This window comes from Anguilla rostrata, chromosome 3, assembly GCF_018555375.3.
Source record: "Anguilla rostrata isolate EN2019 chromosome 3, ASM1855537v3, whole genome shotgun sequence".
NCBI lineage: Eukaryota > Metazoa > Chordata > Actinopteri > Anguilliformes > Anguillidae > Anguilla > Anguilla rostrata.
Window position 1 is genome coordinate 13,390,533 of NC_057935.1, and position 24,390 is coordinate 13,414,922.

The following is a 24,390-nucleotide window of genomic DNA, read 5'->3' on the forward strand; positions in this document are numbered from 1 at the left end:
CAACATAACCGTCATAGTCATAAATGACACACGTAAAAAATAAATAAATAAATAAATAAATAAATAAATAAACGTGATTTAAAAAAGGCTGAAACCACCAACAGGTTTGTTTAACAGATTACGGTCCACTGTTTGATACAAAACACAGAATTTATTTCTGGAAAATTTCCCACGTCCTTACCGCCAAAAAAGTAGAGAAATGGAAATATAAAATAAATTAAAGAATAATAATAAACCTTTAAGAGACAGTTCTGGCATAAAACAGTTTTGAAATTTTAAAGAAAACACGTTTTTATATACCCTTGCAGGTTAATTCGGCCCGGATTACATCTATTGGAACTGCATAACGCTGGATGAGAACCTCAAAGTGCGCTGTGATTGGTTGGAAGTCTAGGGGCGGTCCTCCATTCGTTGGAGCATCAGATTTCGCTTGCAGATCGTGTGAGGAGGGCGCAGTTTGAGCGATGCGGGCGAATAGAATGTGACAGTGATCATATTCAGAGTAAAGGGAAGCGAGGGAGCCGCAGCTGTGACTGTATGATACTATTTTTTTTTTACTTATCTTTGCACATCAAACGGAAGGAACAGCTTTCGACACTCACCTGAAACTGAAAACAAATTTGCCGCGATTTGTTGTCACTACAACGTTGCCTTTTGGACTACGCGGTTTGGTGTGGATTGCAATGCACGCATGGTAATACACAAAGTGAGACGAGGAGGGAGATGTTTTGCAATTATTAAAATTGTTGGAAATTTACTGCATGGGAATGGAATATTGAAAGGTAACCTCTGACCAACGCATTAAGGATATCGGAGATAAGCGTCCTTTGTCTTATGTGGAGAATACCTCGAGGAAGAGGCACTTTGGACAGAGATAAAACGAATATTTTGGAGTTGGCATAACCAAGGGATGGACATGGGATTATCAATTTAGTCTCAGAGGCTAGTACACAGCACACACCTTGAATGTGCACATATTTTCAAGAAAAGACCAATAAAACGAAGGACAACCCAGTGAAAGATATTATTTTGTGTGTTATTGAGAACTGACAGCACGCTACCTGGTAGATAGGGTACATCGCTCTACGTCCGTACCAGTGCGAAAACTACATTCTTCGAATTTAACTGCATTTAAGAACTTTCTGAATCAATCTAAATCGACCCGCCCGTCTCATTGACAACTGATGTGAACATGCCTACGAAACTGTTTAGAATATCTCAATAAAACCCCAGTTTCACTTCGCTACCGTGTGGCATCGCTACTGTGTGTGTACCTTCACCAAGGCTTTGCAGTTTAATCAAGGACACGCGTGCAAAACGGAACACTTACAGTTCTTAGGAAAGTCGGATTTCCATTCACCGTCCGCTGCTCATGTCTTCTGCTTGTTGGCGAAAGAAATCAAACTACATGTGGCGGTAAATCCTCTGGGTTCACTTTGTGTCCGTCTCTTTTGAAACACAGAATTACTGCGAAGATCGGTCGCGTTACCGCTAAAAGCTCGGTGATAATGGCTGGAGCGGGTTGCTGTTGGAAATATTACCTCTGGATTTTGATTGCCATGTGCAGATCAGCGCTACCAGTTGCAAAATCCCTGGAGTCGGTTATTTGGAGCTCACAAAATCCAAAGTAAGTGACTTCTTTCCATTGGCATTCTGTATGAATCTATCTCGAATACATACTGTGGGTTTGGGATCGGGACGTTGCAAACTTAAAGATGTTGGGGGCAACTAGAACCATTATGGCAGTTGTAGACTTCGTGTTCATATTTAGTACCCCCCAAAAATACACCTCAAGCGTTTCGATTTTTGACATTTCTTAAGAATATCATGCGCCTGATTACAGCGTAAGTTGTCTACCGTTTCAGCAAAAGGCCTTGCATACTTGGAGCTCTTCCTCGTTATTTTCTATACTTCAGTGCGGACTAGTAAATATTGCTTTATGAAAACATAGTCCATGTTTGTATTGTGTCGAAATTTTGCTTGCTTATGTGACACGACAACATTAATCGAGACGAGCTGTCGGCACAAAGTAAATTTATTTATTTATTTATTTATTTATTTATTTATTTATTTATTTTTGAGGAAATCCCACAATTTTATTTTATGCGCAAAACTGGTGGGTTGACCAAAACTGTTACGGCGCGATGCGCGCAGCGCATCAGGTGAGCTATCGGGCCTAGCTAGTTCATAATTCATCCACCGTTTTTGCTGTTCAGAACATTTGTATTGCCAGCCTAATCAATCACACATCGATTGAGTTTCTAACAATCAACGAAGACATAACTATGCACTGACGCGCATTATGAAAACGTGATTGTCAGCTCCTGACAAATTCAGCTGTCCGATTATATTTTTCGTTATATTTTTCGAGTTATACACTTGCACTGTTCATATTATTCTTAAGATTACGTTTTGATATTCAGCACATTTAGATTTAATGTTTCCGTGAACACTAGCGTGTGCCCGAAATGCTTTGAAATGTAGGCAAATAGTCATAGGTGATCATGTGGCACTTCTCGATTCCGTTGCGTATAATTGACAATACATTTTAGAGATGATATCTTTTCAGTTCATTTTTATCCCTGTCTCGACTGGTGCTGTCTTTTTAATCACATAAATATTTATATCTAACGCTCAGTATGCAACTGCATACTTGTCCATATCTCTAACTATCCAGACGACATTTTGCATTTTTAAACAAAGGAGGTTTAGCTTTTATCATTCAAATCAATATCAGAAACATCATTTGTTCCCTTTTTACACATTAGAGAATCATTTATTATATATAAACTTTGCAAAAACGAGTGTTGTACTTCTCTAAGTTAATTATTGATTCGATGCTAATCAGTGTAGAGAAGTTGAACAAAAGATTACGCACCAATAATAGTAAAATGGTTAATGTGTGCACATAAGCTACGTGTGTACACACGCACGTTCGTAATTTATTTATTTATTTATTTATTTGTGAATTTTTAAATTTGATGTCAGAATTAAACACTGGCCAAAATAAGTCATTTGGTACTGTATGTGGAGATAACTGTAGGATCCATCAACTTAGAGCTGCTTTGTGGCTTAGGTCGTACATTACTAGTAGCTCTAGTGCAGCAAACTATACATTTTTTAAGCAGAAGTTTATCCTTAAGAGTTTTTCAAAGTAGCAGGCAAGCTGGAATTGTAAAGTTCAGTCTCAGTATGGTATCTGTGTGCTATTTAAGCTCATTCCTCTGCTATTAAAATTCCCCAAATCTGCTTTGTGTTGATGAAATCTGTCCTTTTAAAAGGAAATCTTTTAGGCGTTTCTTAACACTAAATTTACTTAACTTACTTAACACTAAACTCAAGGCAAATGCACTTTTCAGTGATTACCTACTACAACAATATTTTTAATATTGAAAGAGAATCAAATTGTAACACACTTGAGTAACATGCGACTTTATGCTTTTTTCTCTACATGGGCAGTAAAACAATCTTTATGATTAGGTGCATTTAGAGACCGTGCGTTCTTGTTGCCAGCATCCTATTCATCAGTTTTTTTGCTTTTTAACACAGTCGAATGACAATCGCGCACAGAGGCTTTTGTCAGCATGTTGAAATCTGCAGGCATACAGTCAGGGCTCCAGCGATATGGCCCTGTTCTGAATGGCAGGAGGGCAGGTGTGAAAATAAGGGCCGATTTTTTTTGCAGCAGTTGGAGGTTGTTTTTTCAAGCAACCCAAAGTGTTTACTCATCCTACCAAGTGGCATTCCATTTCTTTATCCCACCCCCACCCCCCACCCCCCCACACACACAGAAATGTGATGATTCTGCCACATTACAGACCCCCAGAAGCATCAGAAGCGACACTTAAATTTAAGCCCGTTTTTTGTGTGAAGATCACCAAGATAATGACACCATGGACTAGATAATAACCTAGTGAATGCCTGAAGAAGTAGAACACTTTTAAAACGGATATTTTGTATGGCTTGCATTCATTTGTTTATTTAGTTTTACATTCCTTGGAAATAGAAAGATGAAGCATTTGCTGTGGAAAACATGACCTTCTGTGTTTTTTTTTCTTTTCATATAATTTAGAGAACATTTGTTGCTTGAGAACATTGAGTTTATTTACCATTTGTGCAACTGACATTTTCATTAGCATTGACAAGTTATTTGATGAATTCATGTTCATAAAATTTAATTTTCAGTTTTTCAAAAAAATAAAAAAACGGTTACTTGTTACTATTTTATAAAGAAAACTTTGCTGTGAAGATATGATTTTGAAGGTTTCAAAATCACTGTTTGGAGTTGAAGCACCATTTGTGAATCATTGAACATTAGGCATGCCCAGTTCATGAAGAAAATCATTGTGAACTGGAGTTAAAACCCTTGTACATTATATATATATATATATATATATATATATATATATATTTTTTTTTTTTTAATTTTCTTTTTATTTTAGCCATTAGGTTTAATAGCTGTGTTATTCATGTTGATATTTATCAGTCCCATCCACACACAGACAAGCATGCATACACCCGCACCCCCCCAGACACATACTCACACTCACACACATATATGGTGTTGCCATGTTCATGTCAGCAGGGTGGTTTGCATGGGCCGACATGTCTGTTTTGCAGGGCTGCTGAACAAACATTTGCTCTGTTCCCGTCGGCCATAATGATTTTACGGCCGTAGTTGATCATCCAGTGGGAGGCCTGCAGATATCCAAACAGACTCGGAACAGACGTGTGCAGTAACGCCGCGCTGTTTCTCAGGCCAGTAAATCCCCCCAGAGGAGGCTTGTGAGATGTCTGCTCGACGGAGTTTATGTAAACAGGCACCCAGGCCTTTTAAGGACGCCCGTCTCTGTGGGGTCCGGGGCGTAAAAACGCTGCACTGGACGATGCTGAAGGCGGAGATGAAAATGTGTTTTTTTTTATCTTCCTTCCTTCGCTTGTGGCACATTTACTCTGAAATTTTCTCACTTGGCTAATACTCACTCTGCGGTGGAAATTAAAGTTTTAAAAGCCTTAAGCTTTCCATTTACACACACACACACACACACATATATATATACAGTGGCAGACTTAATATGTGCTGTAGTGTTTTACTCGTACATCTTATTGGCTACTGCTATTTATATAATAAAACCTGCACTCAGGCAATTAAGCAGATGCCATTTTAAGGACCATGCCTTGAAGCACACAGCAGGGTGCTGGTATTTGTAAGGTGTGACCTGCGGGATTCTGCTGTGTTGAATTCTGTGTGCAGCGAGTTTAATGAGCCAAACTGTTGAGCAGTTTGCTTGGTTTCTTCAGTTACGTAGGCGCACTGTAGTTTCCTGACAAAAAGACTCTCGGATGGAGGTTGTAAGGGAGGTCTGACAGTTTATATATATATATAAACATTTCCAGAGAAATGATTAAATGTGGAGTGTACAACGGCAAGAACGTGTGTAAAAATATAAAGTAAATTACACTACAGTAGATATGAAATAATTTTAGGGTACTTTCCATTTGCTCATTGTGTAAGAATGTTGAATTTTCTAATATATTTTTAAAATTAATGCTTCTGTCCTAACTGCTTCTGCCCTATGTCTTTGTCAGCTAATGCATGTCATAGAGATAGTTAAGCATTATTTATTTGTGATGGGTGTAGGGAGTTTTTATCTGGTTAGTGTACTTAGCCTTATCCGTGTAATGTGTTTACAATGCATATTAATGGCACTGAAATCCATGTTGTTACACCAACTTTCGAGTTTTCATGATAAGGTCAGTTGCAGCGGGGAAAGCTGTGCTTATTTAAAAGAAAGCGAGGTCTGAAGGCAAATTAGGGAAGGGGGGAAAATGGATGGGAGCCTAATCTGATTACAGACTGATTGATGTTGCCTATTTAAGGCTAATTTCTCAAGAGGAGCTCGAATGACCGGGGGATTGGAGGGAAAAAAAAAAGCCTGCCTTTGATTAGCAAAGGTGATTTGCGAAGTTCCTAATAGAATTGAAGTTGTTAAAGTGCTTTAAACCGATTTATGGTCATTTAAATCTGGCAGGAAATTTTAATACTGCCAGCTACCGCGGCTGCTGGTTCCAGAGCCGCCGTGGAACAGACGGGGTGCGTTTCGGCTTGCTTGAGTGCGGACTTGGCCTAGTTTGAGCGCTGTCCTTCCCAAATTTACCAGCTTGTGCAACAAACGAGAATTTTATCTGGATTTATTCAACATTCGTCCTTCAAATTTAACTAACAAAAGAATACAAAGCGTTAGTATTAATTTAATCACAGTTGGTGTGCTCAGGCAACCACCAGCATTTAGTGAAGCCTAAGATCTTTCAAGGCCCATATAAGAACACTGTTTTGTATTTCTCATATATTTTTTAATATCAAAATATTGTAATATCATTCAGTTAACTTATTAAATTAAATAAACTGTCGTGATCTAATGCATGGCAAAAATGTTGATTGTATCCGGGGCCATGTGCTTGGGGACAGGGGAAGCTGATCATAGTGGAGGTGTCGTGGTTAAGTAACTGGGCCTATAATGAAGTGGTTGCAGGTTCAAATCCCTGATGGGTGGCTGCGTTGTACTAGGTACTCAACCTGAACTAGTTCATCCAGTATCTAGTTGTTTTAGTGCCTAATGGGTAAGGGGAAAGAGCAGCCTAAATGCTGGGCTATGACGGTCTCGTTTTTAAACTGGGCCACGGTCGCAGCGTAATGGCGTGGGAGTTACGGCGTTTCGTTGCTTTGGCATTGCGGCGTAGCCTGCTCTGGCTCCGCGGCGCGTAGCGTCGCTGCTTTTGAACTGATGAATGGTTCCCTGCCACTTCCCCTGCTCCTCTGAAACAATAATAATCCAATCTAGCAGAGCCCTTCGAGCCAGATGCTCCGCGGGACCCTGAGTTATGCTTTCGGGGGGGCTGCTGAGCAGGTATTTCAGCCAGTTATATTTATTTCCCAGCCCGCAGTTTGTCATCCTGGACCTTCGTTCAGCCCGTGTCCTCCCACACCTTTAACCCAAATGGGAAAGCGGACTCGGATTGATTAATTTCAACCCTCCTTCTCCCCTCAAAAAAGAAAAAAAAAAAAAAGAAAACAGCAACTCAACTTTACCCAGAAGCAGGAAGATGATAAGGATGAGAAGGAACAACTTTTTTTTACTAGGAGTGAAAGATCTAATTTCAGACAGAGAAGATGTTGCTTGGAGGGATGTGGGGATGTGCTGGGTTTTTTTTTTTACACTACCTGCCAAGATGATGATGCTTTCTTTTGAGCGTTGCTTTTAAACTGTTGCTTTTATCCGCCCATCACTTACTATCTGAGTTTGGCAGTTTTGAAGGCATAAATGTGCAAGGTTGTTAAATGCATACACGATTAGCAAAACGTTTAAAGAGGTGATTATAAATTATATAGAGAGAAAAGCTTGCTGTTGCAACATTTTGCTCTGCTGGCTGTAAACTAATTCAGTATGCTATATTAATGCAGTATTTTACAGCTAAAGCAGTGTTTGTTTCCAAAAAAAGTGTTAAATGTATTGAGTCTGCTGCACATTTATGGATTAAAATGGGCAACATTTTGTGCAATTTCAGTGTTACTGGATCATTTTGGGGTTTACTGTTCACCCTCAGACCCTCACCCCCATCCCCCTGCAATAAAATTTCACAGTTAATTTATAGAGCAGTGTAAAAGTTTGCTAGTTTAAAGCATTCTCAGCTGCATTATGAAATACTTTTTGTGGCAGCAAATAAATGCTAACTGTGAGGAAAAAGAAACATGTCCTTATTTATTTATTTATTTATTTATTTATTTATTTATTTATTTATTTAATTAATTAATTTGAATTGAGTTTAATCTGCCACCCAACGCAGGGCTGTATATATCCAGTTCCCAGCCCGATCTGGAATGTCTGACTTGTTTGCAACCGCAGCCACGTTCCCTGCATGAACCACCTTGTAAATCTGTGAGAACAACAGAGACATCCGCGGTTCTCCGGAACGGGTAGTGCCCAACAGCTGCTTCTGTTTGCATCGCGGACCTCAGCTCAGCTTGCGCAGGGCGGTGTCGGAGGAGGACCATTCATACGCGGCTTTGACACGCAGTCTAACGCGCGGTCTTTTCGGCCAGTGGGGGCTTCGAGTGCGGTGAAGCGTGGATCCCTGTCCGACTGAGCCCTCCCGTACCCTGGGGGATGCAGGCGCGGAGTGGGCGTCGCCCTATGGAGCTACCGGCCGCAGACAGCGCTGGCACGGTCCGGGTCCGGATCCGGTCCGATGCCGCGAGGCTCATCCGTGCACCACAGCTTGCGCGTGCCCCCGTAACCGAATGAGCCGTCCAGCTGCCATAATTATGCGTATTTTCCTCTCTCCATTGGTTTAGAATGATCCGCCCAGTTTTGGATCATTCCTATGGTTCTTACTGGGAATACTGAAGAGCGTGGGGGAGTGTGACATTTCCTTTGAGTTGATTAGTGAATAATTATGTTTAACAGGTGACGGGCAGGCCGGCTTGATTACACGGCCGCGAGTGTTCTTCGGACTTTCAACAGCGCAAATGGAAGGGCTAATGCCCGTAATTCGTAGTTTGGGATAATTGCTCCAAGTCAACTCGGTGGCTAAATTGCACATATTTTAGCCCATTAGCTGTCATAGCAATGCCCACAGGGGCCGATTATTCCTTTTCCTCGGGAAGCGAAAGGGAAGGGGAACAGACGAGCGGAGCCGCGTGGTGCTTCCGCGCGGGCTCCCTCCAGCTCCATCTGAGAACACTCTGCTCATTAACGTCTCCTCTGAGCTGGAAAACACCCCCCCGCACGCACACACACACACACACACACACACACTCAGCCACCGAGTACAGAAACTCTAATGCTACAAAAAGGAGTCACGATCGATTCGCATTTTAATTAGGCTTTTCTCAAAGTTTAGCAGAAACCGCAGTTCCGCGGTGTTGCTGTTAGAGAGAGGCTTAGTCCGGGCCCAGGTCAGGTCCCGTGTTATGCATTATAAGCCAGGGGGGGTTATTGAGTTTTAAGTCGGCCCGGAGAAGACCGGGGCTGCAGCCTCTGCTGTGCCCTCGCGATCAACGTTCCTGTGATTAAAAGTGACAGTTCCGGGATTAACTGTGTCACGGTGTCTGTGGGTGACGCTGGGCCCTCCGGCTCCTCAATAAACTTCCCCTCCGCGTACGTGGAGTTCACTAAAGGGAGCGGGACTCTGGTGAGAAGTGCCACAGAAGGGTTTTTGTTCTGTAGCCCCCCCCCCCTTGCCCCCCTCACCTACCCTCTTCACCCCCCCCCCCCCCACCTCTGTTCTCTTCACGTAGCTTCTGATCACGTTTCACAGGGATGGAGATCTGATTACAAAGACCAGGGGGGGTGGGGAAGGGGGACTTTGAGCCACCTAAGGATGGCTTAACCCAGAAATAAAGCAGAAAGTAAAAGCAGGCATTGTTAGATTAGAGGCAAACTAATATTCCACTTGTGGAAAAAGCAACTGGTCTGTCTGCCCGGGAGAGCGTCTAAGTCTGGAGATATTTTGGGCAGCTGGGGTTGTTTCAAAGACTTGGGCATCTGTCCTGAAAGACTGCTTCACACAAAATGGTTATCGTGGGCGTGGAGGTGTTGGGTGTGTGTGTTTATTTTTTTTATCTGCGAGCATCTAGTGTGTTCATTCTGTATGTAGTAGTATCCAAGGCCAAACTATGTAGTCAGGGGGTATTGGGTCTATGGTTGCGAAGATTCTGTTAAATGCACCATTGATATCCCAGTCAGCTGAATGGTGTGGTAGGGATAAGAAGACCATATGGTTTAGTGGTTGGAGCATTCCAGTCAGCTTCATAGCAGATCTGGATCAAATAAGTGCTTGAAATACTTTAACTCTTATGATGACAGTAGAATGTTTACACAATCCAGAATGTCCATGAGAGTTTTCAACAGAATGTAAAAATGCACAATCTAATGAAAGAATATTTTTGTTCTTTGTGAATAATCTTTAGGAATCTTACTGGTGTCTCGAGGGTTCAAGTCTTTTGAGTAGATTTCTGGCCCTGGTCTGTTTCATGGTCCTGCACCCCAGCTCTTTCTGTTCTAAAACCACTGAACAAAAGGGCAGTATATAGAAGTATGCAGAAGGTGTGACATTTAAAGTTTTTTGAATAATATTTTTGAGTTCAGAGTAAATTAATATGTTTTTGCATTGGACACGTAAGACTTTTAAAATGTCTTGGCTCTTTATGAAGCAAAAAATCAATGTTTATTTCGAGATGACCTTTTCCAGTATTCAGACTTGCAAACAGGAAGTGTATTTTTATAAGAAGGGAGAGAAAACAGTGAAAACAGTGACCTCAATACCAGGTTGTGTCATAGGTCAATGAGTGTGACATTTTGTATTCTCTTATATAATAGGGTACCATAGAATACCATAGAAAGTCACGGTATTTATTTATTTATTTAGAGCCACACATTTTGTGTTAGAAATAAAAGACAACAGAGAAGTTGTTTTGTGCTTTATGTGAAGTTATTTTTTTCTGTGTTTTCATCTTGAGCTTTCTTCCTGTCCCAAGGCTGAGTTTTTTTTTTGTGCATGTCAGCTGCGTTGTTGAAGTGTTTTAGGTTGCCCTGGCCAAGGATTTTAACCAGTAGTCATACGACTGCATGGATGATGACCATAAAGACATGGATACCTGCACTCTGTTAGAGAAATTAAGAGGAAAAATTAGGAAGTAGGCTTTTAATTCAAACGGATGCTGAAAGCGGCTTGCTTTCTTTGAAAGCGACTTCTCATCTCAGCATCGCACTGTATTACAGTGTAACATAAAGAATTGAAAGTGTGAAACTTCCTGCCATCTTCTGCAAGAAAAGAGTGTGGGTGTCTGTGTATTATATCTTGCTGAGTTTCTGTACCTGTTTCCTTGACACTTTGAGAGCAAGGGGTTTTTCATGGATATTTCTGATAATGCTGATTCTCCACACAGCAACCGAGCTCTGTGGTTATAAATGCCAACCAGCCCTTATTCCACAAGTGTTTAATAAGTCACTAATTCAAGCAAAACAGTGAACATGCTATGCCGGCAGGAGTGCGGGTAATGTCAAATACCATCCATTATTCAAGAGTCACTTTGCGGTCAAGTGTGGATGCCTTATTCACGTTGCATTAGTTCAGATAAAAGCATACTCGTGGGTCAAGCTTCGCCACTGTGCGTCTGAAGAGCGGTCCTGTATTTAATGTTGGAGTTCGCACTAATGGATCAATGAAAACAAACAGAAAACTCGAGAAAAATCCAAAGGTTCATGTCAGTTTGAGAGGGCTCTAGGTAGGCATTAGTACACATATATTTTGCATTTCAACCACACGGCATTTTTGCATGCCATTTTTTTTTTTTTTTGAATTTGTCACTTGGCAGGTATTCAGTATGAATAAAACGCGAGACTTCGGCTATGATGAGGCAAACATGCTGAGTTCTTTGTTGTCATTTTTTATGAGCCCGGTGTACAGAAATAGTCTTATCTCAGAGACACCTGTGAGTTTTAAATGTGGGTATGGTGGTAGGAAGATGATTTGCTTTGAGTTGCAGCCCCATCCTGCCTTACAAAGTGGCCTTGTTTCCCTTCCTTACTAAACTGGAAGTTGCTCTGGATAAGATCGTCTGCTAAATGAGTGTAATGCAATGCCGTGTAAATGTAACCCAAATGGAAAGAAAGCTACTGCCGATTCTATGACGCCGCTCCTGGAGGAAATCTCTCATCCAGTTTGCAGAGGCACTCTACTTGGGGAAGTTAATTAGTCATCCATACAGATAAAATGAGGTAGATTTGTATTAGGCCTGTCTATGCAGCAGATATTATTTCGCAATCATTTACGCAATATAACCGAGGCAGCGCACGAGAGGAAAACTTTAAACAGTGAATAAGCTTCATTTTTTCCTTTATTGCGATCACGCCTCGCTGAGAGCGAGTAATGAATGGCCCGTTTGACGAGCCTTGCGGGACCGAATGTGCTGTTCTCATCATCCTTCTCAAGTTTTTTGTGCTCTCGCCGCCATTTGCCGCCGTATCCTTAGTCATGTGTAGGTAATAAAATAGAACTGCAATTAAGCTCCCTTAATTGCAGGAACCAGGCACCCCCATCTGAGATGAATTCCGATGGCTGGGGAAATGGTTTTTAAAGGTTTGGGCTCTTTCACCTACACGCCAAGGTCAGTGGGGTCAAGCCACCTTCCGGCCTTGTCTGCCACCACCTGTGAAAAAGTGAAAACCTCTGTTCCAACCTGTGAAATTTATGGACTGGACCGGAGGCCATTTTCCCGTCCTGAAGCTAATAAATACATCCTAATTGGCCCCCATCACCCAGACTCAAATGCTGATTGCAAACAGTTGGCTATCAATTCTTAGAACGTGTGCATAATTTAGGCTTTTCATTGTCTAGTAACCTGACACATCAGATTTTGTCTCATGATGGGTTTTATTAAGTGTGATGATCTTTGTCACCCTGGGTTGAGCCTTAAGAATGGTTTCAGACACAAGGCCTTGAAGCTACTCGTGTACTGTACTGTTCCTAGCTACTTGTGTATAATTTTACTTTAAAGATTATTATTAAATAAATTTAAGCATGTTCAGGCTAATTGCATTTTTCCCACCCTGTGTTTTCATCATAAAGTACATGTCAAGAGGTTAGCCTGTTCCTAACATGTGCAGTCCCCAGCCTAAAGCTGTCCAAAATCGACTGGAGGCTTGAGCAGGTACATAGCAGAATAAAAGCTTTAGGGTTGTAAGAGGTGTGAGACATACTGTGCATGAGGTGAGATGTCAAACTGTTCATTCAGAAATATAAAATCATTTCTTTAAATTGATAGATGTCTAGAACATTGCAAACTCAGCAAGATAGATGTTGTTGAAATTCACGAGATGGAGGACGCTGGCAAGTAATCTGTGCGATTGACGGCAAACATATAGCTCACTTCTGATGGGTGTGACTTGAGAGCTTTGTGATTGACAACCAAATAACAAGAGAAATAAATGGCAGCCTGTTCTTGTTTCCAGTGTTTACCCCCTCCACAACGTACAGAGGCCACCTTTAATAAAGGATTGATTACTGCTCACTTATTAAGTAGTGCAGAGCAGGAAGGTTTGAATTTTACCCACTTAAGTCTCATGATCGCTCTCATCAGAACCCATTGATCCGTCTAATAGGAAAAAGCAAGAGCTGGTCCTGAACCACGGCCTCCTTTACTATCATCTGGGGAATTATGGTTTCAAGATCATTTGCCTTTACATGAACTGAGTCAGGCGAATATATCTTTATGCAACGCATGTTAACAAATAAATGCTAATTTACTAATACTACTACTACACGACTACCACTGCTACTACTACGAATACTGTACTATTACTGCTATACTGGTACTAGTACTACTACTACCACGGCCTACTTCGTCTCAAGGGTGTAGACTTTTTTTTCATTCCTCATCTTTTTCCTCACACAAACATGGCTTTGATAAAGACAAATACTGTGATGTTTGTCAGATCCTTTCCAGTTTTGGATGCATGCCCTTTGGTGAGTGAGCGGAGCTGCTGGCCGGTGGACACGGGGCCCTGCCCTCTAACAGACAGATGCTGAATCCCGCAGCCAGAACCCCGAGTCCTCGCAGGCTTTGGAAAACATGCGGCCTCCCCTATTTCTCTCATTACACGTTTGTAACGCCACTGTCAGAACTGATATTCTTCTTGTGCTCATCTTGTTGTAATCTTATAATACTTTTGAACTCGGTGGGCGTACTGTAAATCAGTTTTAAATTAAAGTCACATGTGCTCACTTTCAGGGAATTCAAGCTGAGCAACAAATGCAGGAGGTTTAATTAAAATGGCAGGCTTCGATACTTTTGGAGGCTGGGGTTTTCGGTTGGATTCTGTCGTGATTGCTGGTGCAAGTGACAAGGTCGCATGCCTGTTAAAAAGCTAAACTGTATCCTATTTCTCATCGTGTTTAAAAAAAAAAAAAAAGAGTCATTAAAAGCCTGTGAGTTCATATTTACCTGAAAGGAATTCAAGCTAACTCTGAAAGGCTATAAACAAGGTGCTGTTGGGTGAACTTGATATGTAGCAGTTCAAGTAAACAGTAGGGATAATACAAAATTAATTTGGTCCAGCAAAATGACTGAGAGAGCTGGAACATGGCAGCTAGGCCTTCCTTTTCTGTGTCTTACAGTAGCTCAGGACGGCAGATATTCCCAGGAGTCCGTGCCGAGCGATAGATGTTATATTGGAGAAGAAAAGGTTGAACACATAGCCGTTCCACCCAGCAGCCTGGGTCATTCGGATAGGGCAAGCGCATAGTTCGTATGACTGTGCTTCCCCGTTGCATCATGTGATTTCACTCCAAGGTGGTTCTTTTTTGGCGGTGGGGAGACACAACATGCCTGTCTGTGGGATTCTTGCGTGAACCAGGAGTGATCTTCTGCCATCGTTATACATTATTCATCTTTTCCTGTCCTGTTCTGAGAGAAGAAAACCAAAAGGTCTGTCGTTTTTAATCTGTGAAGAGGACAAAGATTACTGTAATGTACACTGACAGCTCTTGGGCTGAACCGATGAAAGCCTTCTGCAACAACCTGCAAAGATCCCTGGCACTTTTCTCCTGGCCCTGCACAGACCCCGCCCCTGACCTGTGATTGGTCTTTTCATAGTGGAGGTAGCTCCAGCCTGTGTTGTATTGTCTCATACAGGATCCAGGCCTTTGGCAATGAGAGTGATGGAGGGAATGGGATGGAACCAGGCACAGTGTAGGGTGGGGTTAAGGTAAAATGGGGGAAAATCGGAATGGTAATCAGGCTGTTGTTCAGCCATTTGAAGTCTCCCTGTGTGAAAAGGGAGGCAGGGGGTGACAGAAAATGCGGAAATTTGATTCATTTTTATTTATTTATTAAATGCAGTTTTGTTTGTTTTTTAAAAGGCATCGTGAGACTTTTCCCCTGCCTTGTGACTCACAGAAACGGGGGTATCTCCGTGGAATGGATGGGGTGTGACAGCCGTCTCAAAGCCTGTTAGAACCCTGCTTTTTTCCCGACCTGCGGGTCTAATTGAGTAGACGACATCCCGTCCTACTGGGCGGAACCCTCCGGAATTGTGTCACGGCGCTAGACAGACCCTCGCTGACTGCCCCATTATTGCTCATAAAACCGGCCCCTGATCTGTCTGGTGCTTAAATAAGGAGAAATTCAGGGAGATCATTACGGGCAGAGGTATCACTGCACAGTCTGTGGGATTTCATCACTGTTAGTGTGGCCCCAGGGGTGAGGACAGACTGCTAATTTCACCACTCATCAGTTTGGAGCCACCCCCTAGCACCCGGAGGTTACCGTCAGCAGAACAGGAAGGATAGTTGCCATAAGAAGCAGCAGTAATGGTTCGTGAATCACTTTTCTTCCAAGTGCCATCCGTGTTTTTATCCAAAGACATGTTCTGTAATATTTTATACGTATTCTCCAAAATGACCTGGAATACATTTCCCTGTACAGTAGCTTGTCTTATTATTTAATTGCTCTATTGTACAGTAAGTCACTCTGGATAAGAGCGTCTGCCAAGCGATTGTAATGTAGTGTAATGTATGTGGCTGGTTCTGCACTTGTCATGTTACCTGTACATGGAATGTCACACCAATAGAGGAAGTGTCATGTCTTTAAATGTGACTAACAAATGAATCGGAAACCGAATCTGAGTTTTGAGGAACTAGCCATGAATGTTTAGGAAATAGGTTGTATATGTATGGGGTGGGAATTGCAGATCTCTCTCTCTCTCTCTCCCTCCCTCTCTCCCTCTGTAGGTGAATGACAGATCTACATGGGCTGAATGGCCTGTTCTCATGATTGTGTATTCTTATGTGCTTATTTTCTTAACCCGTACCACGGGGGACCTGGCGGCCTGGCTTCGCTTGTTTTCATGTTAAGAGACGGGTGTAGAGGAGGGGGGAGGGGGGTGGGGGAGTGGGGGGGCGGTGGATTTAGCTGAGTAGCAAAGAAAAGGGTCGGATTAAAAGTCACGCTGTTAAACTCCCCACATTGGGCCCAAAGCGCCGAGAGCCCTGGCAGCTGGGACGGACTGGCTCAATGGCCACACCCCGGGACGCCCCTGCCCCCCAAATTCTCCCCCTTTTCACTCCTCCGGCCCGGACCCAAAAGCATGTTACATGCAAATCCGGAAAACTTACCACCCCCCCCCCCTTTATTCCACCCCCTCTGCATACCTCAGTCAGCTCATTCAAGTATGAAACATTTTTGGATTTAACGGATAATATGTAAGTTCTAGCACCCGCACATTCAAATGCATTCTTTCCAGTTATCATAATGGACTTTACTTTTGGCTGTGAGGAGACAGACTGGGCAGGTCATGTCACCAGCACTGTGCGTTTTTCTGTCGGTCTGTTTGTGAACAAGATAACCAAATAAATAAAACCATTATGGAAAGATTTGGTTCAGCCTTTGTGATATGAGAGGCTTGGAGACAAAGAAGAACTGAGTCAACTTTAGTGCCACAATGATCTCTGTTATGGTTGTTAGAGGTGTGTGCTCTGGCAAATGGCAGTCTAGATTTGAATGCATTCTTATAAGATGAAAAATGTAAAGGGGAGAGTAGAAAGATTGTGGAGAGGTATGTGGAGTTGCTGCTATTGTAGTATAGACGCGCTCTTAGCTGCATTTGTCTGCCGGCATGCATACGTGGGACTTAAGCCAGAAGGATTTGATGTCCTGTAATTGAATTATTTTGATTGACTGCTTGATTGATGGAGTCAGATGTTCGCGGATTTTCTTGCTTTTTTGTCTGCCTGCTATTCATTTCTCAGACCAAGGCATTTCAGAAACAATCAAAGACAATAGGGGCCAGCAATCGGAGATTATCCTCGGTAACAAAAGCAGTTGTTTGGAAGCGCTCCGAGCGAGGGGGGTTAAAGTTTCAGGAAACAGCACGAAGTCTGGGCCCTGCCAAACCTGGCTCCAGTTTCCTCTCAACATGTTCTTTTTGGGGAGTTAAATATGACAGGTTATGAAGACGCAGCATTCCCTGAGGGGTTCTCATGACTGTCTGCTCACAATCCTACTGGGGAAGGATATTACCGGTGGGGGAGAGGGGGTGACGGGGGGGGGGGGGGTGTCAATGAACCACCACTGACACCGTGTGCAACCCATCCCCCAACCCCCCCTAGGATCAAACCGTTTGTCCCAAATACAGTTGGTAAACCATCTGAACCCTCGGTGTGGATTCCTCGACAGTGGTTGGACCAAATCACTGTATGGCTGTCCTTGACCGAGGTTACAAATCTCTTCTGATAAAAATGCCATTTTATTTTGTTTTTATTGAGCAGTTGCACCAACTATATAATGAAATTATCTATTTATCTATCTATCTGTATGTCTGTCTGTCGAATCCATCTATCTGTCTGTCTGTCTGTCTGTCTGTCTGTCTGACTGTTTTTCTAACAGTATGTCTAGTTATACATCTATGTGTTTACCTGTGTGTCTCTGTTCTTCTGGCAGAAGAACAGTAACAGTGAAGAACATGGACAATTTATGGGGATGGCTAGCCCTGCTGTATGAGCAGGGCCCTCAGTAACTGAATTTCCAGTTAGGCCAGCCAGGTCGAGCCAAAAGCTTGAGCCAGTTTGTGCTGACAGCCTCATACTGCTAACTCGTTGGCTTGTCCCCTGTTAGAGCTCAGAGGCGCCACCATCACTCTGTCCATTACAGCATTTGCTTGGCACTAACATTGCTCTCCCTTTTAGAGCAAGCTGCTAACTTCCATATTGTGATGATAAGCTACCTCATGTAATCCCCTCTTTGGCCATGACCCATCCCCTTCACTGTACATCAGCTGGTCTGAGGAGGACCAGGAGGACTGGCAAATCGGAGCGCCAAGGTTCAGAAGCATGAGCGTGAGGCACTGAGAAGGCACAGCGATCACCACCAGAGTCCGGAGGCATCTATGGAATCCCCCAATTGGCACTACAGAAGCTGTCAAAATGAAGGAACCAGAAGGTTCTTGGATCAAATCCCTTGCACAGCACAGTTATTCTTTACCTGCGTGCCCAATATATATTAGTTAGATAACACCCATTTGTATAAATGGGTAATATGCAAAAACATTGAATGAATAATAATAAGTTCCAGTAAATTGCTCTGCAGGAAGATTAAAAAAAAGAGTACAGAAATTTGGACGGACTTTGCTTGTGGTACACAGGCTCTATAATAGTGCTGCCTGACCAAGAAGAATCTCCAGCTAACCCCTGTTCCGAAACGATGTTCCAGTTTGTCAGACAAGCAAAGTGCTGAATTTAAGGGCTGTGGTGCTAACAAAGCTCTCATCACTATAATAGGCCTCAGCCTGAATAATGCATTAAGCCACTTATTCCAAATCCTGTCTGTCCTGTTCTTTTCTGTCATTATGTGCAAGAGATGGCAACTATTATACAGTACACATGTTGTTAAAATTATATATATATATATATATATATATATATATATATATATATAAACCAACTGGCACTTTGCAGCATTTTCTCAGACCTGAACACTGGATGTAATTGGCATTGCACTGCTGAAAGGGCTCAATAGTAGACAAATTGTCTCTGCTTCCCACAATGTTCAACACGGTTAGATTTGGGGCCTTAATTAGGGCTCGGTAAGAGTAGACTGAGGCCCTTGGGGACCGGAGTTTTATCCTCATTATCCCCTAATTCATCTGTTACATATACACGTGGGCTCGCTCTGAAATGCGACCTGTTGCTTTGGGCCCTTGGGGAGCGCATTTTCGAAAACGGGCCTCAGCTTCGCCTCCCATCACCTGAGGCGCAAACATGGACCTGACCCCTTGGCCTACCGGTTTCTCGCTGAGGTCACCCAGGTGGTCACATGAGCAGCTGCATGCCGGGGAGCTTAAAAAAAAGAAAAGGGTTATTTTAAGCTGCGATCCTGAGTTCCTTTGTTAATTCTTCTTGACACTGCACGTGAACTGGGAAGTGCTTAGACGCTAGACACAATTATGCTTTCGAATGCTTTTCAGTCCTCCCCACCCCTGCTGTGAGTCTTAAAACATAAAATTTTTATTAATCTTTTTGTGGGATTTGTACAAAAGTAGTGGATGCCCTCCTCCCTAACCCTGCCATGTGACCTGAACTTGTGTTGGGTCACAATAGCTGTTTCCCCTATGGAAAAACAAATAATAACCTTTATTATGTTGCCACTGGAATTCTGTGTTTACAGCATAAGTGGTAAAAATATAAGAAGTCAGAATGTCCTTTGTGTGCTTAGCCATCACCTTCATTCAGAGTGACTTTCATAACTTACGTTTTTCCCTCTACATTTTACCTCAAATTTATAGCACTGAATGGTGCCCTGCTCAAGATCATACCAGCTGTGTCACACTCAGGATTTGGGAATTGAACCAATCCTGTGGTTACAAGATGAACCACCATAGCCACTGTCTGTGCGCTTGTGTGGGTGGGGGGGTGGGGGACTTAGCTCGTGCATAATGTCCCCTTTTAGTTTGACGGATGAAAAAAAAAAAAATCTGTGAGTGACTGCCATGGTTGCTGTGACCTAGTTGTCGTTGGCTAAAAATAAACTTGAATAAAATACAACGTAGCCTACATCTCAAAGTTTATATAATATGTGAGCCATTAACTCAGGAAATGGGTAGTGATTAGACTCAGTAAGTGATGAGCAGTATTTCAGATGCATGTTATCTGAAGCATGGATTTGCATGCATGTATCTCATATGTAAAACACGTTGGGCACCACTTTTCATGTGGTTTGTCCCTCCATACCACCTGCAAAGCAACCTATATCTCTATCATTTTTTGAACATTGTAAGTATGTTTTTGGGAGATATTCTGTATTTGTACTGTACACTATTCAGTTGACTGTGTTTGTTTCCATCCCTCAAAGCAGTGCATTATGGGGCTGGAGATGGTTGAATTTGGGATGGATTTTCATAGCGCCCCATTAGTGTGAGATAGAGCAGGGCATCATGGGAAGGGGGTGCACCTGTGGCATTTTGGATAACAGGTGTTGCCTCGATCCCCCACTCCCCCCTTTTTGTGTCTCACATTGCCTCAACACTGGATGGGCCATTCCAGAATGGATTTCTGAATGAATGATTAAATCTTGTTTCGGTTTGTCAGATTTACCCACAAGAAAGTCTTGACCTTCTTTGACGTGTTTCACTTACTTCGTTGAATGTGCTTTGAATCCTACGCAGGCTCGCCCCGCTAACCCCTCTAGCAATCCCAGTGTCTCAAAACCGAACCCGACAAAATAATTGGTTAAGAAAGCGTGGGGCTGCTCTGAAAACAGGAAGTCTCTGGGTGCATTGTACTGGCATCGGGGTTACCAGCTGCCTGTCCAGGGCTGTTAAGGCAGCGTGTTAACATTTTTCTATTACAGGGCTCGATTTGAAAAATAGCCTGGGTGCATTGTGTGTCTGGCTTGGTAACTGCAGCAAATAGCCTGCTGAGTTTTACCAGTCAGCCCTTTTCCCCCTCCCTCTACTCCTGTTCCCACCCCCATCCCCGCTCCCACCTCCACCCCCTCTGCCGGCTTCTAAATTCCGGAAAATAAAGCTTTAGGATGCCCTTTAAGGAAGTGTGCAAGCCGTCGGGGCAGATATTTGGATATTTGGAGTTTATTACAGTGACAGCTGGGGGTGTTGGGGATGGGGGAAGGGGGCGATCAGTTTCCTCACTTTACTCCAGACCTGCCTCCCCCCCACAGTCCCCTGCATCTCTCATTGCCTGCTAACCCGTTTTCATTATAGCTGTTGGGCATCTGAGCAGAACCATTTTCTTGATAGATCCCACCCCCAAAAAGACACACACACATGCGCACACACACGCACATACACACACACACACACACACATGCATGCGCACACACTCACACACACACATACACAGACATACACACATACACACTCACACACACACAGACATACACACACGCATACACACACGCACATGCACAAACAGACACACATACGTACGCACACACACACACACGCACTGGTCTGCCATGGCAAAGCATGTGTGAGCATTGAGGGTGTATTTGTTGAGTCATGCAAGATGAAGGAGACCTGGTTACAGTGACTGTACTGGGCACTTGACATGACAAAAGCAGTCGTTTGCCAGAAGACCTGGGGCCATTAGGCTGAACAGCTCAAAGGAGAGTGGGGATGTTCTGCAGGTTCAACCCTCCAGAGCGCAGTCCAACATCTGTTTGTCTGGCAGACCTCAGATGTTTTTGCGATCACCAGGGATACAGTATGTTTACTGGCTTTGCAGGTCAAATGTACCATTTTTTTAAGGATGGAAGGTTATGGACTTCCATAAAAATGTAGCATATAAATGTATTATAAATGCATGTGATTTGTATTATTTGCTTTGTGAAGCATTTTTCTTCCTGCGTGCTGGCTGCAGCTGGCATTTTGCGGCCGGTTCCTTTCATTTTCTAAAGATGTTCTGGCAACTCGTGTTTTTGACCTTCCAAAGTCAACAGTGAAACACAGCCGCTCGGTGGATGGGGAATACCTGTTTCCTCCATTTTGGCCTCCATTCCTCTGCAGTGTGTTCTTGGTAAAGGGCAGTGCTGTCAGGTGCCGTAGGAAGAACATTCTGGACCTAGATCTCGGCATGGCACAGAACCGGCAAATGCCTTATGCATCACACAGGAAGATGTGATTTTTCACTACCCAGTCAGCGAAGCCCATGTGACCTGCTTTCAGTCAACATTTGCTAGTAATTTTTTACTTAAACCCTATTAAGGATTGGTCTAGGTTTTCTTCAGGAACATTGTTTGGCATGTTCAGTAAATGTCAAAAATGTATTTGCCAAAGTATGTTTTTTATGAGAAAGGAAACACTAAATAACTGTAAAATAAAGAATGAATTTAGATCTTGGTTGGAATTATCAGGTTTTAGCTTCTATTTTTCAGAGCAAAAAGTGTTAACGAGGGAGTATGCGTTCACGTGTCTTTTTCCTAAATAGCTTTTTATAATCATGTTAACAGATCAAACACTGAACAATGCTGTTATGGGTCTTGAAAATTCAAATCTAAAAACTATGCTGTCTGCTGATAGAACTCTGTCGTTCCAAGCTGTGGAATCGTTGATTCAATCCGGGCCTGTGTGCTCTGGTCAAGTGGTCAGGAATAGTGCGTCCCTAGGCGGGTCTTTTCACCAAGACTGCAGCTGTTTCAGAAGAAGGGACTGCGGGGGTGGGGGGGTGTTTGTGCTGGGTTTCGGGGGTGGTGTGGGGGGCGGGTAGGGGTGGTGTTGAGGGGTGTTGAGGGGGAGTTTCAGGTGTCGCTTCGGTCAGGCCCTAGGGAAGATTAAGGCAGCGTATCAGTTGCACATGCTGTTACATGTGATAATTTAGCTTCCCCAACGGCATGTCTCTCTACTTTTCACTGGCCAAACAGAAATTACATGCATGTCCTCAAGCATCTATGCTATGTAGGCAGATAATAATAATAATAATAATAATAATAATAATAATATCTGGAACTGTAGAAAAATGGCTGTAAAAGGACAAAGAGCATTTGCATGTGCACTACATATTACATTCTTTGAATCTTATTTTTTAGTATTTAATTTTTTTAAAGTTTGCACTGACACTAATCCAGGGAGATCTGAAGATGGCTATATAATGCTGTTTAAATTGAAGTTGCTCTGTGATTTAATGCTGATTAAATAGATTTTCTGGCACACCTAGGAAAACCTATAATTTACGTATATATATACTGTAGACTGTAACCACGGCAGCCAAGAAGGATATCCCACACACATGCACATGCGCATGTACACATACTCTCCTCTGTTCAAAAAGTATAGCTGTTTATCAAACCAACTGAAAATCTGACTTTATTGACTATCATCACCATAAAAATGACATTATACGAGCACAACAGGGTATCTATAACAAGAAAGATAACAAACAGAATGTCACTTTGATTATTGTAGGCCGCATCTGTGACCGTTTAGAAAAGAAGGATGTGTATTTATTTTAAACATGCACAGAGAACTCAGATTATATATCTGTCTGACATTAGCAGTGGGAATGGTCTTGTGAATACATGTTTGCATATGGAATCAAGCAAACAGTTTACTCCGCTTTTGATACAAATCAGCACTGTCCGACATTTCTTTTCCATTTTAAGTGCTGTTCTTCCAGTAAATATTTAAATGTAATTCCCTTTCTAACCATTTCAGCACAATGTAATTACAGATTTGGAGAGGCCAAACATGAGCGTTTCTGTGACTGCCTCTTGTAGGTCAGTGCTTCCCAGACCCACTGGTGGCTTACGGCTGGGGTTGAGGTGGGTTTCGAGATGACATATGGAAAAAAAAAAAAAAAATCTAATTACACGTGCACCTAAAACACACTGCAGTGACATAAACAACAATCAAATGAAACACTCCACTTGTTGCATGCACTGCAGCAGCTATGGTGTGCATTTGTTTTAATCTACGTAAAATGACATTTTAGTGTATGTCTGTAGGTTTTAATAAGGGGTGGGTTACTGAAAATCACTCATTAACTGGGTCATGGGCACAGACAGTCTGGATGACTCAAAATCAATAATGCTGGAACACATTCCTTCATTTGCTGTGACTGAAGCAGCTGAACTACTCCATGTGTCTGTGGAGCACCAGCCTGAGTCATGAAGGACAAGCAAAATGACTGATTGAATAATGTGAGGTTTTTCTTTGTCTTGGTAGAGATAGTTACGGCTGACTTTGCTGGGGCAGGTGTGAACATGGCGTCTGGTGCATTTTGGCCATATTGTGATTTGTTCATTGAAAGACGTGTGGGACACCGAACAGCAGCCCCCCTCGTCCTTCTCTCGTCTGTCTTTGAAGCTCCGGTCTTCTTTTCTGCCTTTGGGTTGGGGAACAGGAGGAGTCATTGAGGTTCGCGGATGGAAAGGACTGTCCAGGCCTTACAGCCCTTCGTTGCACTGCTGGCCTTTCCTCTTTTGAAGAGAGCGTCGACAGCATTAACATTAGGGACGGAGAAGGAGTCTGGTCCACCCCCCTCGTTAACCAATGACAAAAGGACGAGAGCTTACACGCCGTCAACCGGGGGTTTAAATTTGACAAGGTCACATATATACCCGCCCCCCTATTTTACAATACAATTATACATTTTTTTGCCCCGAAAAGTTCAGTGAGCTCCTGTGATCTTCAGAGGGCATAAATGGGGGCGGGGCCTGCTGTCCGCTGCCTGTGGAGTAATGGAGCCATCTTCTCGAGTGACAGGCTGTCGTTTCAAATGCACACTGTTCCCATGGCGCATTTCATGCTCCGCTCCATGTGGCAGGAAGCACTGGCTGTTTACAACAAGCGAGCGATCCAGACAGTCTTTTGATATTCGCAA

The 24,390-nt window shown here is 42.9% G+C and overlaps 1 protein-coding gene across 1 annotated transcript in view; it reads left to right on the forward strand.

Moving 5' to 3' along the window:
- The first annotated feature begins 437 nt into the window (after window positions 1–437).
- LOC135250247 (ephrin-B1-like) overlaps window positions 438–24,390 on the forward strand; it is an 89,740-nt gene continuing 65,787 nt past the window's right edge. Inside the window, exon 1 of the mRNA XM_064326345.1 lies at window positions 438–1,627. Within this exon, the coding sequence (XP_064182415.1) occupies window positions 1,509–1,627 (119 nt within the window). The 5' untranslated portion in view covers window positions 438–1,508. The remainder of the gene's footprint in view (window positions 1,628–24,390) is intronic.